Source organism: Podarcis filfolensis, assembly GCF_964270895.1.
Source record: "Podarcis filfolensis genome assembly, chromosome: 11".
Classification (NCBI taxonomy): Eukaryota; Metazoa; Chordata; class Lepidosauria; order Squamata; family Lacertidae; genus Podarcis; species Podarcis filfolensis.
The window spans coordinates 50,299,131-50,311,639 of NC_139613.1; the positions used below are offsets into that span (position 1 = coordinate 50,299,131).

General features: G+C 44.0%; 1 protein-coding gene across 1 annotated transcript in view; it reads left to right on the top strand.

Annotated features, from left to right (window-relative positions):
- Positions 1–291: 291 nt before the first annotated feature.
- SPTLC1 (serine palmitoyltransferase long chain base subunit 1) overlaps positions 292–12,509 on the top strand; it is a 35,298-nt gene continuing 23,080 nt past the window's right edge. Inside the window, exons 1-5 of the mRNA XM_083576966.1 lie at positions 292–422; positions 2,704–2,811; positions 5,087–5,181; positions 6,918–7,011; positions 9,290–9,362. Of these exons, the coding sequence (XP_083433092.1) occupies positions 360–422; positions 2,704–2,811; positions 5,087–5,181; positions 6,918–7,011; positions 9,290–9,362 (433 nt within the window). The 5' untranslated portion in view covers positions 292–359. The remainder of the gene's footprint in view (positions 423–2,703; positions 2,812–5,086; positions 5,182–6,917; positions 7,012–9,289; positions 9,363–12,509) is intronic.

The following is a 12,509-nucleotide window of genomic DNA, read 5'->3' on the forward strand; positions in this document are numbered from 1 at the left end:
ACATCTTGCGACCGATCCTATGGGATGGGGCATCTTTGCAACCCTTCCAATACTTTATTTAGTAAGTTGGTGTCCTCCACCCTCGGTGGTCTATTCGTAAACACGCACAGGATTGGCCACAGGGCCATAAACTGGATTCCCACCCACCCACCCCCCGGGGGGGTGTCAGCGAGGGAGAAGACCCGCCGCCTCCACCTGCGCTTTCCCCTCCTCGTCTCTACCAGGCAGTCTCCTCCGGGGAGTGGAAGGGGTTAAAAGGGGGCGGGGCGACGGGCGTGTCCACCGCGGGCTCCCAGCCCCGCCCCCGCACGCGGCGTGACGTCGCGGCGCGCGCCGGGACCCGGAAGCATCTCTCGGCGATGGCGGCGGAGGGCGCGGGGCAGCAGTGGGTGCTGGTGGAGATGGTCCAGGCCTTCTATGAGGTGAGCGGGCCCCTCGAGGTGGGTGGCCGGGTGGGTCGCCGCAGGGCTCCGCGGAACGGGGCGAGGAGAGGCTGGAGGCTTCCCGAGGGGTCGGGGAAGGAGCAGGGGCCGCCGGGGGTCCCTTCCTCGTCCGCCCCCACGACCGAAGAGGGAGGCTGAGGCCGGGGTGGGATGCCGGGAGGAGGGTGGCTGCCCGGGGGAGGGGCCCGTGGGCGGGGGGGGCGAAGGGGTCGCCGCGCCTGGCCATGAGGAAGACGTATAGGAGCTAACAGCAACAACAAGGGGCAGAGTTCCCTTCGCAGCCCCCCTCACAAGAAAATAAAAATAAAAATTTGAGGGGGCCGGGCCTCCAAAGTTGAGGGGAATTCCCATTCAAATGGTGTGTGTCTATGCCACGTTGTTGTTATTATTATTATTATTATTATCATTATTGAGGGAGCTGGGCCCCCAAAATTCAGGGGAATTCCCATTCAAATGGTGTGTGTGCAATATTATTATTATTATTATTATTATTATTCAGGGAGCTGGGTCCCCATAGTTCAGGGGAGTTCCTATTCAAATGGTGTGTGTGTGTGCCACATTATTCTTATTCTTATTCTTATTACTCTTTCCTGTTGTAGGGCAAACTGGATTTAGATGGCTTTGGGTTCCCACCCCATAGCTCCCATCAAGATATCAGAAGGTGTCATTAAATATTGCAATTATAAGGGTTATTTAGGCATGAGCACCATTGAATTCTGAGCAAACGTATAGGTTTTATTTCTAAGTTTTGCTTATAAATGTGGGGTAAATGTGCATAATCTTGGTTATCATTCAGTGGGTGTCTGTCTAGAACGCTCTGCTGAATTAATTCCCAGTTCTCCAACATGGACTTTTTTTGCTTTAGGCAAACAAACACCTTCTTATTCAGGTGTCTTAAAGTAGTTTACATACATTTAAGTATTCTTAATTTTTATTTCCTGGCTTACTTTTTTATTATTTGTATTTTTTAACCTAATAAGCCACTCTGAAATCAGTTTTGATGAAGGACATTATGTTTTAAATGAATAGGCTTCTGTTTGTTTATAGCATGAGTTGGTGACAGAGCTCGTACCCCATCTCCCAAGCCTTCTGGCTTTCAGTCAGAACAGACAGTGCTGCATTGGGTAGTCTTAATACCTAGTACAAAATCCCATTGCCATTGGTTGGCTTACCCATAAAACAGTGGATGCTCGAGTTGCGAACATGATCTGTGCGGGAGGCACGTTTGCAACCTGCAGTGCCGCGTCTGTGCACGAGCGGGTCGCAATTTAGTGCTTATTCGCATGCGCAAGCACCAAAACCCGGAAGTAACCTGTTCTGGTACTTCTGGGTTTTGGCGCGTCCGTAACCTGAAAACGCATAACCCAAAGCGTCTGTAACCCGAGGTATGACTGTACCATATTTCTAGCGCTGTCTGTATTCAGAGACTACATCTTTTAATTTGGATTGGCAGAGCAGTTTGGTTGGCCTGGCATAGTTCTACTTCTGTAGGTGAGTGGTAAGTTCAGTAATCTAACCACATGATTTATAGTTCTAAGTAATGCTAGGGGGTGGAAACGGCATGGATGTGGCACTTTGAGGGAACAGATAAACCTTTTGGCCTATGCTTCTAAGGGAGTGGTGTGTACCTACACTGTTCAAACCCATTGACCTGATGCTTGTTGAAGCAATCTTCCCAGAGTTTTGTGGAGACTGTTGAACTCTTTGAAGACCCTGTGTGTCTACAACATGTCCCGATAACACAGCTCTAATGGGAGAGTAGAGATCTTAAGTAAGAAAGATACTCTGTGTATAGAGACATAGCTAAGCATATAGAACACTTGTTATGAGCTATACCAGTTGCATAAAGTTGCCTATTAGGAAATGTAAGAACTTGTTTGGTAGCCAGCAGTTCCATACCATCAACGAGTGGAGAAAGAATGGACCACTGTCTCCAACAGCAACCTTCTTTGGAGAAGGTATTCTCTTTTGCCTAGTGCCCTGAATTTCCATGTTCAGTGCAGAGGAGGGGACTTCCTAACCTTTGCAGGCTTGTTTACAAGGCTGTGTTATTGGATCCAAGAGAATAAATCCAGCCTTTGTCCATTTTCTCTTTTGAAACCTTCCGATTGGGCAGTGCTGGGCTTCCTAAACATTTCAGTCAGGTTACAAGTTTGGTTAAAACAGCAAAAAGTGGTGAATTTAACTTGTACACTTTTAAAGAGATGGCAGACTTAGAGCAATGATTAATGTGCAGCTGGTATTTTTGTTTACTTTCCAGGCTCCAACTTACCATCTTATTTTGGAAGGTATTCTAATCCTATGGATAATCAGACTTCTTTTCTCCAAGACGTACAAGCTTCAGGAGCGATCTGACCTCACACCTAAGGTTTGATGTTCCAAAATAGTCTCAATATGCTCTGACAAAAAACTAAAAGTCAATATGATTAATAGCTGTAATGCTTGAAATAAGCACTTCAGTCTAATCATCGTTTTTTTAAAAGAACAACAACATGTTTTTATGAAAGATTTTCTTGGGTTACAAAAGTACATACATCACCTCTATTTTCAGATCATAAAGTCCCTTTTACATATCAGTTATATTTGACGTGAATAAGATTGGGGGAGAAGTGGTAGGAAGAGAGAATGGGGGGGGGGGGGAGAGAAGAGGGGCTGAGTCTAATCATAGTTGTATATACAAGTGTATATACAAGTGTCACACACACACACACAACCCCTGCTCGATTATGGGCTGTGTTAAGTTAATTCGTATTACTAATGACTTGGCTCTAGAGAAGTATGATTGCATAAGCAGGGAGGTTGTGGCTGACACACACTGTGTGGGGTGCTGTTTAGGACACCCACAGCCCATGTTTTTCTCTGGCTCCAAGCCTGTTTAATAAGTTGTGGTATTTAGGGATGCTGTTTTAAAAAGTGATGTTGGTTTCTGCGTAGCAAAAAAAAAAGTGTTCCTGTGACAATTACTCTTTGAAAGTGGTGCTATGTGCTTACCTTGGCAAGTTCTATTGATCAGCTGGTTGGCAGCACTTCTGTACCCAGGGCTTTGGGAGATCTAAAAGTCCGTTGATTGGTGGCACTTGTGAAGCCCAGTGCACATTACTTCCCGAAACCTAACAATCAACTGATCAGCTTTAGGAGTAAGCAGGTTGATTTCAAGCCATTATGTCATTGTGATGCAAGGTGACAGTCATGGCTGAGCCATGTTGGGTTGCAGAACAGAAGGGAATATAATGACAAGGCTGGCTGGATCCAGTTCCCCACCTGATTCCAAAGTTATTCTGAAAGGTGATTGCCCAGTTTAATAACCCTGTGTGTCGTACAGCAGTTTTCCACAGGAGAACAGATATGATGGCAATATGGCTGAAAAATGCTCTACTTCTTCTCTACTGATCCAGACGACTAGTTTCTTCACAGCTGTCACTCATAACGAGAGCCAGTGAGGTGTAGTGGTTAAGAGCGGTAGTCTTGCAATCTGGGGAACCGGGTTCGCATCTCCGCTCCTCCACATGCAACTGCTGGGTGACCTTGGGCTAGTCACACTTCTCTGAAGTCTCTCAGCCCCACTCACCTCACAGAGTGTTTGTTGTGGGAGAGGAAGGGAAAGGAGCATGTTAGCCACTTTGAGACTCCTTCGGGTAGTGATAAAGCGGGATATCAAATCCAAACTCTTCGTCTTCTTCTTCTTTTTATTTTAAAATATGCTTAGTTCACCTTTCCAAGGGTCAAAGCAGCTAGCAACACCAAAAGGTATCAGCCTTCTGAAGCAGATCATAACCTCTATAGAAAGCAGTAGTTTCACTATATACAGCTCTATAGAAAGCAGTAGTTTCACTATATACAGCTCACTATATTCAGCGGATTATTAGTTAGTAAAGCAAATATATTTGGAGCAGAGCCTGACTCGTGGACAGGGTCTCATAGGGAATGAGGCAGTCTTGGAGGGCCAGTCTATTATGGCTTTTAAAGAGTGGCTAACCTCTAGATCGGGACGCGGGTGGCGCTGTGGGTTAAACCACAGAGCCTAGGACTTGCCGATCAGAAGGTCAGCAGTTCAAATCCCCGCGATGGGGTGAGCTCCTGTTGCTTGGTCCCTGCTCCTGCCAACCTAGCAGTTTGAAAGCACGAAGTGCAAATAGATAAATAGGTACCGCTCCAACGGGAAGGTAAACGGCGTTTCGGTGCACCGCTCTGGTTCGCCAGAAGAGTCTTAGTCATGGGGGCCACATGACTGTACACCAGCTGCTTCAGGTATACTGGACAATGAAGAAATAAAGATGATAATAAAACCAATATTCAGGTGGGTGGACTTGCTTGGTGCATCTGTACAGAGAAGTCTATTAATTTCATAATGATCCTTTTAATGTCTATATTGTTCTTGGAAAAACATGTCAGCATAATCAAATGTTTTCCCAGCGCAAACAAATATGTGGCAATAGTTACAGTGCCAACTGGCATGCATAGAACATGAAATACATATGTGGATTAGAAAATGGGAAGCATATTAATATGAATGAATTACATTTTTGTATCCATTTAACTTACCAGATATGCATGTAAAATCCATCTGCTTAGATCAAAAATCTCTTCCTGATTTTCTCAATAAAATTATTAACAACCAATATTTTGGCTTCTTTCTGTTTTAGGAAAAGGAAGAATTGATTGAAGAATGGCAACCAGAACCACTTGTTCCTCCTGTATCCAAAGACCATCCAGCTCTCAACTACAATGTTGTTTCGGGGTAATCCTAGAATAAATCAATTTCATGTTTGACTAAACAGCCCAATCCCTTGCATGCTTGCTTGAAAGCCAGTCCTCCAGACTTCAAAGGTGCTTCCTTCATAGTTAGTATGCTTAATATTGCAGATTTGATTACTTTCAGGGGAAATCGTGATTTGTTCTCTTGCAAACTTTGAGAACCAGGTTACAGAATGGATTGAACTTTTAGCTCGCAACAAAATTTTGTAAAAAGAAAAACACCTCATGAGGATGCTTGGTATCTGGTTCACTTAGCATTCAGCTGCTTAATTGATATTAGAGAGTTGGCCGTTGACTTTTTAGAAATTTTATTGTGAAAGCTTGTCATCAAATCTAAACTTTTTAAGCTGGGGAGATTTCAGTGGTTAAGAAATGGTTGCTGCCTTCTATGCGCCTCTGAGAGTGAAAACAAACCACTGTATTAGCAGTACCAAAGTGATCTCTCTGGGTTGCAAGCCTGGGCAGTGTGTATGGGGGCCCTGGGCTGCCCAGACGACAAGACCCCCCCTCTCGGCCTCGCTGATGTGGTCCAAAGGAAAGGAAAGCAATACGTTTGGCACCAGCTTGGCTGTAGGAGTTGCCGGAAGGAGGCAGACAAGGTGCCATCCAACCATCTTAGGGACTCCACTCTGGATTTGTGTCAGGTTTACTCCTTCGCCTTTTCTTCTCCCAAAGATATCCTGCAAGGCAGCAGAGGTTTAGGATCAGAGTTTTCCTTCCAGAAACCGCCTTCTTGACCATTGAACCCACTGTTTATTGGCCTCGTCCACTCAGTTTGCTGGAGCCTGTTTTCACATGCAGGTGAAGTTCCTAACTCACTAAGGGTTCTGGTGAACCAGAGCAGCACATGGAAAGGCTGTTTACCTTCCCGCCGGAGTGGTACCTATTTATCTACTTGCACTTTGACGTGCTTTCGAACTGCTAGGTTGGCAGGAAAAGGGACTGAGCGACAGGAGCTCACCCTGTTGCGGGGATTCAAACCACCGACCTTCTGATCGGCAAGTCCTAGGCTCTGTGGTTTAACCCACAGCGCCACCCACCTCCCATACACCCCGGTTAAGAAGCAAAGCCTATAATATTCTGAATGTTAATGTTGACCCCAAAGTAAGTTATCCTAAAACTAGTAGACATAAAGATTTGTTTTCTACCTTGCATGTCCTGCAATAGTAGTTCAGTAATAAAATGTAAAAAGTAAATAGATATTTGATCATTGAGGAAAGGGAAGAAACCTCTTTATTTTAACTCTGTTGAAAGCAAAGTGATCTTTAACTAGGGCAGTCTTAATTTCTGATTGTCATAAGGTAGTTCTATGTTTCCCAAGATCCCTCTTAAATTTTCTTCCCCACTGCATGTTCCAAAGTTTCAGATACGGGTTCTTGAAAGTAGTTAGTGTCTGAAAATGCCAAATTCTGTGCGAGATGAGTGCCACATAGTTGCCTTTGACTGGACTTAACCATCCAGGAGTCCTTTACCTTACCTTCAAAGCCATGGTTTCATCAACAGGAACGCAGCAGTTTGAAATGTGATATAAATACTAAAAAAGGAATCCCTGCACCAGAAAGACTGAACAGCTTCCACCATTGCAATATGTATTTTCAAATTAGTTGTGTTTACAGTGTTGTGCAGAATTTTTAAAAGCACTGTTCTCTTACCAAGTGCCTGAAACAAAGTTAGGATTATTAGTAAGCTAAGAAAAGTTTGTTTTTCTTTTCTTTTCAGGCCTCCAATTCATAACATTGTCGTGAATGGCAAGGAATGCATAAACTTTGCGTCATTTAATTTTCTTGGGCTTTTGGATAATGAAAGGGTCAAGGTAAGTGCCTGCACTGTTGCTCATCTGTAGGTATTGGCTCAGGTGTAACAATCCTGCCTTAATAATCTACGGTTTATTAAGCAGGGAGGGAGCATCCTGTCGCTGTGCTATACTTTGCATACCAGATTCAGTTAGTGCTGTTTACTTTAAGCCATAGTTTAAAGTTGCCCAAAGGGGTAACTGCAGTTTAATCTTGAACTCAGTGCCACAGTTTTATAATACTGCTGTTCATATTGTGCTTGAAAAGTCTACATGAGAATCCTAGGCAAAATCTCCCTTTTAGGTGCTGAACCCCTGGCAACAGACCTGCTTGGATTTAGAGATCTAAATAAATATATTCCTTCCAGTAGCACCTTAGAGACCAACTAAGTTTGTTATTGGTATGAGCTTTCGTGTGCATGCACACTTCTTCAGATACACGAAATCTCATACCAATAACAAACTTAGTTGGTCTCTAAGGTGCTACTGGAAGGAATTTTTTAATTTTGTTTTGACTACGGCAGACCAAGACGGCTACCTACCTGTAAATAAATACAGTATGCTTTCAAACCCTTGTCTAGCATCTTGTTTGTAGGGCAACTGTGTTGCATTCATCTGTACTCGCTGGGACATGAAAGTGCCAATACTAACATTGTTGAATGTCCCAAGGAATAGCTATTGAATGTCCCAAGGGATAGCTCAGTAGCAGGGGTCAGCAACCTAAGGCCCATGGGCCACAAGCGGTCCATGGAGGTCGTTTAACCAACCCATGGACCCCTGCCGCCCGCCCGCCTGCCCAGCTTCTGTGCACCTTGCTAAACAGGACACGGAGCAGAGCGGGGACCACCTTCTGCGACCCTGGCCGGCTTCCCATTGGCTGCAGGAAGCTCCTGCAACCAATGGGAAGCTGTGTGCGCCTCCTCTGTGCCGGAAGGAGCGCTGGAAATAGCGTGTGCACGTGTGTACTCCGGCTCACCGCGGCGTCTGCAGGACCGTGAACTGGCCCAAGCCACAAAAACTTTGCCGACCCCTGCTCAGTAACATGAGATTCTTAATTTCAGGGTCATGAGTTTGTGCCCCTTGTTGAGCCAAAGATTCCTGCATTGCAGGGAGTTGGACTAGATGGTTCTCATCAGTGTTAGGAACTGGGATACAAAAGTTAGAAGCCACATTGCTCCTGGGGCTGGAATTGTAGGTGCAAAAACAGAATGTCTAGATGCTCCTTTTTTTATTTATATAGGGATTTCTTTTTTAAAGACACTAAAAGTTTTCTGTTTTAAAAACCAGATATTGGCACATATTGAATCCAGGCAGGTTTAATAACATGAGAGAAATAATAGCTTAGGAGGGATTTTTTAATGCCACTATGTAAGTGTCATAGCTACCTGGGAAGAGCAACAGAGGGGAATCCCATAATGAGGACACTGTCCTTTCCAACAGTAAGCAGCCTACTCACCAATTTCTCTACAGGAATATTTGTGGAAGAGAACCTGCTAGGGGAGATGCAAGTGATTCCTTGCAAACAGTAAGGTGGGGGGAGATGATACAACAGGAAGCACAAAAGCACTGATGCTTCCTGGTGCGTTTGCAGATCCTCTTTGAAGGCAGTCTGATATCCCTAGCCACGTTATAAAGGGACATTACATTATCACACAAGCATTGCTGTCTATGTTAAAGTGCCCAATACAGCAAGCAAAAGCATTTTGTAAGAAGTAGGTGCAGATAGAGCCTTTGAGAAAACATTCTGGAGAGGGGTTCAAGTCAGGTCAATTAAGAAAGGTGGGTGTTTTAAACTTTATCTTTTGATTTAAAATAATCCAAAAAAAATCCAGTAAAAACAAAAATGTAACCTGTTTTTTTTTAATCAAATGTCCTTACTTAGCCTTCTAAGATCAGCAGTTAATTTTTTATACAAATAGGTATAAAACACCTGATTCTCCCAGCAGCATGGTGGGGGTGGGGGGTGGAGAGAGACAGTCTTTTGCTGCTGCTCTGCAGGGCGAATCAGGTATTTTGTGGGATAGAGCAGTAGCAAAAGACATGTCTTTTGCTGCCGCTGCACCCTGCAGACCAGCAGGCTGCAGCCAGGCCGGGGTGGAGATACCTCGGCCCAATAGAGGCTCCCGGATATCTCCATCCAGTCGCAAAAGGTGGGTTGCCAGTGGCAAAATGCAACTGGAACAATAGGCATATGTAACGCCAGTCCTCATGGTCAATTTTGTGATTTTATGAATACTGTAGAAATCATTTCTTTTCTAACTGTACTTAACAACTCTTCTCCTGCTATGCTTATTCAAAGAATGCAGCCCAGAATTCTCTGACAAAATACGGTGTTGGCACCTGTGGCCCAAGGGGATTTTATGGAACCTTTGGTACGTATAACCTGTTTTTTCCAGTTGAGGATTAAAGGTAGCTAATTGAATGTTCATGTCACATAAAGGAATTGGGAGATGTGAACCAATGCTGACGTATTCCTCATTCAGATGAATTGGCATGTAAGCTTGTTTTTTTTGCATAGTGTCATTAACATGCACACACATGGAGTAATAACAAGAGCACATGGTCCCTTTCCTGAGAAGCACACAATCTAGAGTTTGACATGGGGCAGAAAGAAAGGTGAAACTGAGCATAAACAGAAAAGGAGTTTCCATTCAGTTCAGTTAAACATATTACAGCTCAATCCTCCTCCTCCTTTTCTTTGGCGAGTAAGATTGTCTTCCATAAACATGGGTTTTAACAGTGAGTCCGTAAGTGACTGTGGAGGCCAATTCTGGATCCACATGTCCTTCCACAGTGGGGACATAGGTTTCCGGGCAGGAGTTGATCACAGTGAGGGTTTGCTAAGTGTGCCTTCTCTTAGCATGTTTCTCCCTTTCGTCCTGAGTCCAAGTGTCTTCAAGACCCATGGCACCTTTGGTCAAGGCTGTTTGCCAGTTGTAGCACTCGCAGGCCAGTGTTTCCCAGTTGTCAGTGCTTATACTACATTTTTTAAAGATTTGCCTTGAGTCAGTCTTTAAATCTCTTTTGTTGACCACCGGCATTACGCTTTCCATTTGTAAGTCCGGAATAGAGTAGTTGCTTTGGAAGACGAGATATATAGATATTTATATAGATACGCGCAAACATGATACACATGTCTGCTCACAGAGTTTGAGGGGCTTTACACTCAGGGAAACTAGGTACAGAATTGCATCAGTAGCAAATGAGAGCTAAGAGGTTCTGCCAAAGACATCAGAGAAACGTGAGTTCACAGGAGGGATTTGAAGGGAAAGAGTAACTGCTGGAAAGTCCACATTTCTGTCTTCTTTTTTTGGCTGCTGCTGCTGCTGCTTAGAAGATATTTCCAAAACCGGAATTATCCATATGAGTTTGAGCAGGCCCCCCTAAAAAGTCAGAAGCAGCTTTTAGTCTGCATCCAGAAATACACCCATGGTTGCACACTCAGTCTTTTCAGGGAGAGTACTTTGCTGGGCAGTTTTGTACTTTTTGAGTGAAAAGAGATTACTTTTGCATCTTGTGAAAGTGAAGCTACAATACTTAACAAAGTATTATAATTAGGATAAACTAGAGCCCAATTGGATTGTAATGCCTGAAAGAAGCAAGAGGAATTCTCACTCAGAATTAAATGCTTCTTAATTCTCTAGAGCCATTCATCGGCCTACAGATGCAGAAACACAACTTTTTAACCATGCCAATACAACTTGATCCAGACAAAAGCAAGTGAGTTAGTTGGGCATAAATGTACTTATAATGGATGAGATGTATGTTCTCCCCGAAAGATTGACACCCAGGACCCTAGAGCTACTTCCGCATTGGTCTGAGGGGCTGCTCAGATTTCCACTGGCAATCCTAGTCTTTGAATATTCTGTAATGCCAGTAGCAAGAAATAGGAACTGTGAAGCTTTTCGTTAAAGAATTCAGCTATTGCCTTGACATAATTTTAAAAAAGAATTCCTATGACTTGCCTCTGGCCATTCTCAGACTGCCTCTGGCCACATCAACTGGACCTGAAGGCAGACCCATCTGGGCAGGACAGTTGCAACAGCATCCTAACTTCCATCTTTTCCCTGTGCTTCCCTTAAAACTTTCCAGATCAGTTCCTGATTTTTTTCACAGCAACAGCCTTCACACAATCTCTGCTTGCAATAGAAGTTGCAGCTTTTTCCAGGGTAATGAAACCGTTACAGCCGATTATTTACAGAAGCTTCCCTAGATTCTCCCGTGTGTATCGGTTACGGAATCTATCTTGTTTGAGCAGAATACATTGCTGGATGATGCCTTAAGCTTGTTTCAAGAATGCTTCGCAGCTTCTTTTCGCGGTTATTCAAATGTCATACAGGGATAATTGGCAGAGCTGAAGCAAAGACTAAATACTGAGCTTTCCAAAGAGGCCACGAGGGGGCAGTCTGATTTCTGGCCGAAACATCTTGACCGCTTGTGAACACAGTAATGGAGATATTGCCAACATACTATATCTGTGTGGTAATCAAGAGGTTTGGATTCAAACCTCAAGCGGAGGGATTTTGTAATACAAATCCCGCTGTGAAGCTCCTAGTCTGCATTTAATCACAGTGTGAGGGTGTTTCACATTCCTCTCCTGTCTCTGCAGAGCATTGTAGAGACAGCAGTGCAGTGAGCCTAAACGTTTTCCTTTATCTCCCCTATAGCCTGACTTTCTGGTGGGAATTGCTTAACTTGCTGGTGTTTTTACCTAGAGGATTGGGAATGTCTTCCAGGAAGTCACTTGGGACTGTTCAGGTTTCACAAGGCAAAGTGTTCATCTTATCGTCGGCATTTTGGGCACTGTGATTTGATAGTTTACCATAGGAGAACAATGTCTTCCATGCTCCCTTCTCCTTTTAATCATTTCAGTGGTGGTGCTAGAATTCTCTCTTACCTTCCTTGTTATTGGAAGATTGTGGCGAAACATTACCCATGACCATAACTGATGTTGTTTTGACTAGATTCCCATCTAGATATCCTGACTTCTTAATTTTAAAGCCATGTGGTTTTCAGTATGGTGAAAGACTTCTTACTCTGAAGGTTTGGCTGTTCTTTCCAGTGTATGTGTCATCTTCTCATGCTCCTGCTTAATACCTAGGGTGCATAGGAATACGAGAAGAGAAAGGTTTACGCCCTGCCCCTTTTCCTTGGATTTTAACAGCAGATTCTCTTAGGAATGTTGGTCACTAAATTGGGTCCAAACTGCCCCCCTCCCGATGTGATAATGAGAGATTTTGAGCTGAAAAAATAGGGAGATAAGGTTCATTAATCTGGCCTGTTACCAGCTCCCCAGTATCTCTAATCCTGGCAACTTACTTTATATTGAAAAGAGATGGTCTGAACTAATAGGTTTCATCCTATCAGACTCTCAGGATGCTTTCACCGGCTCCCGGCTGGTTGCCCAGGAAAGTATAAAGACAAGGAAAGGTTTCTTGCTTTCCTTTTTTATTTGAATCTTTACAGAGAGAGGCTATAGACCCCAGCCTCTTGGATAATGGTGTTGTCCTGAGTGAATC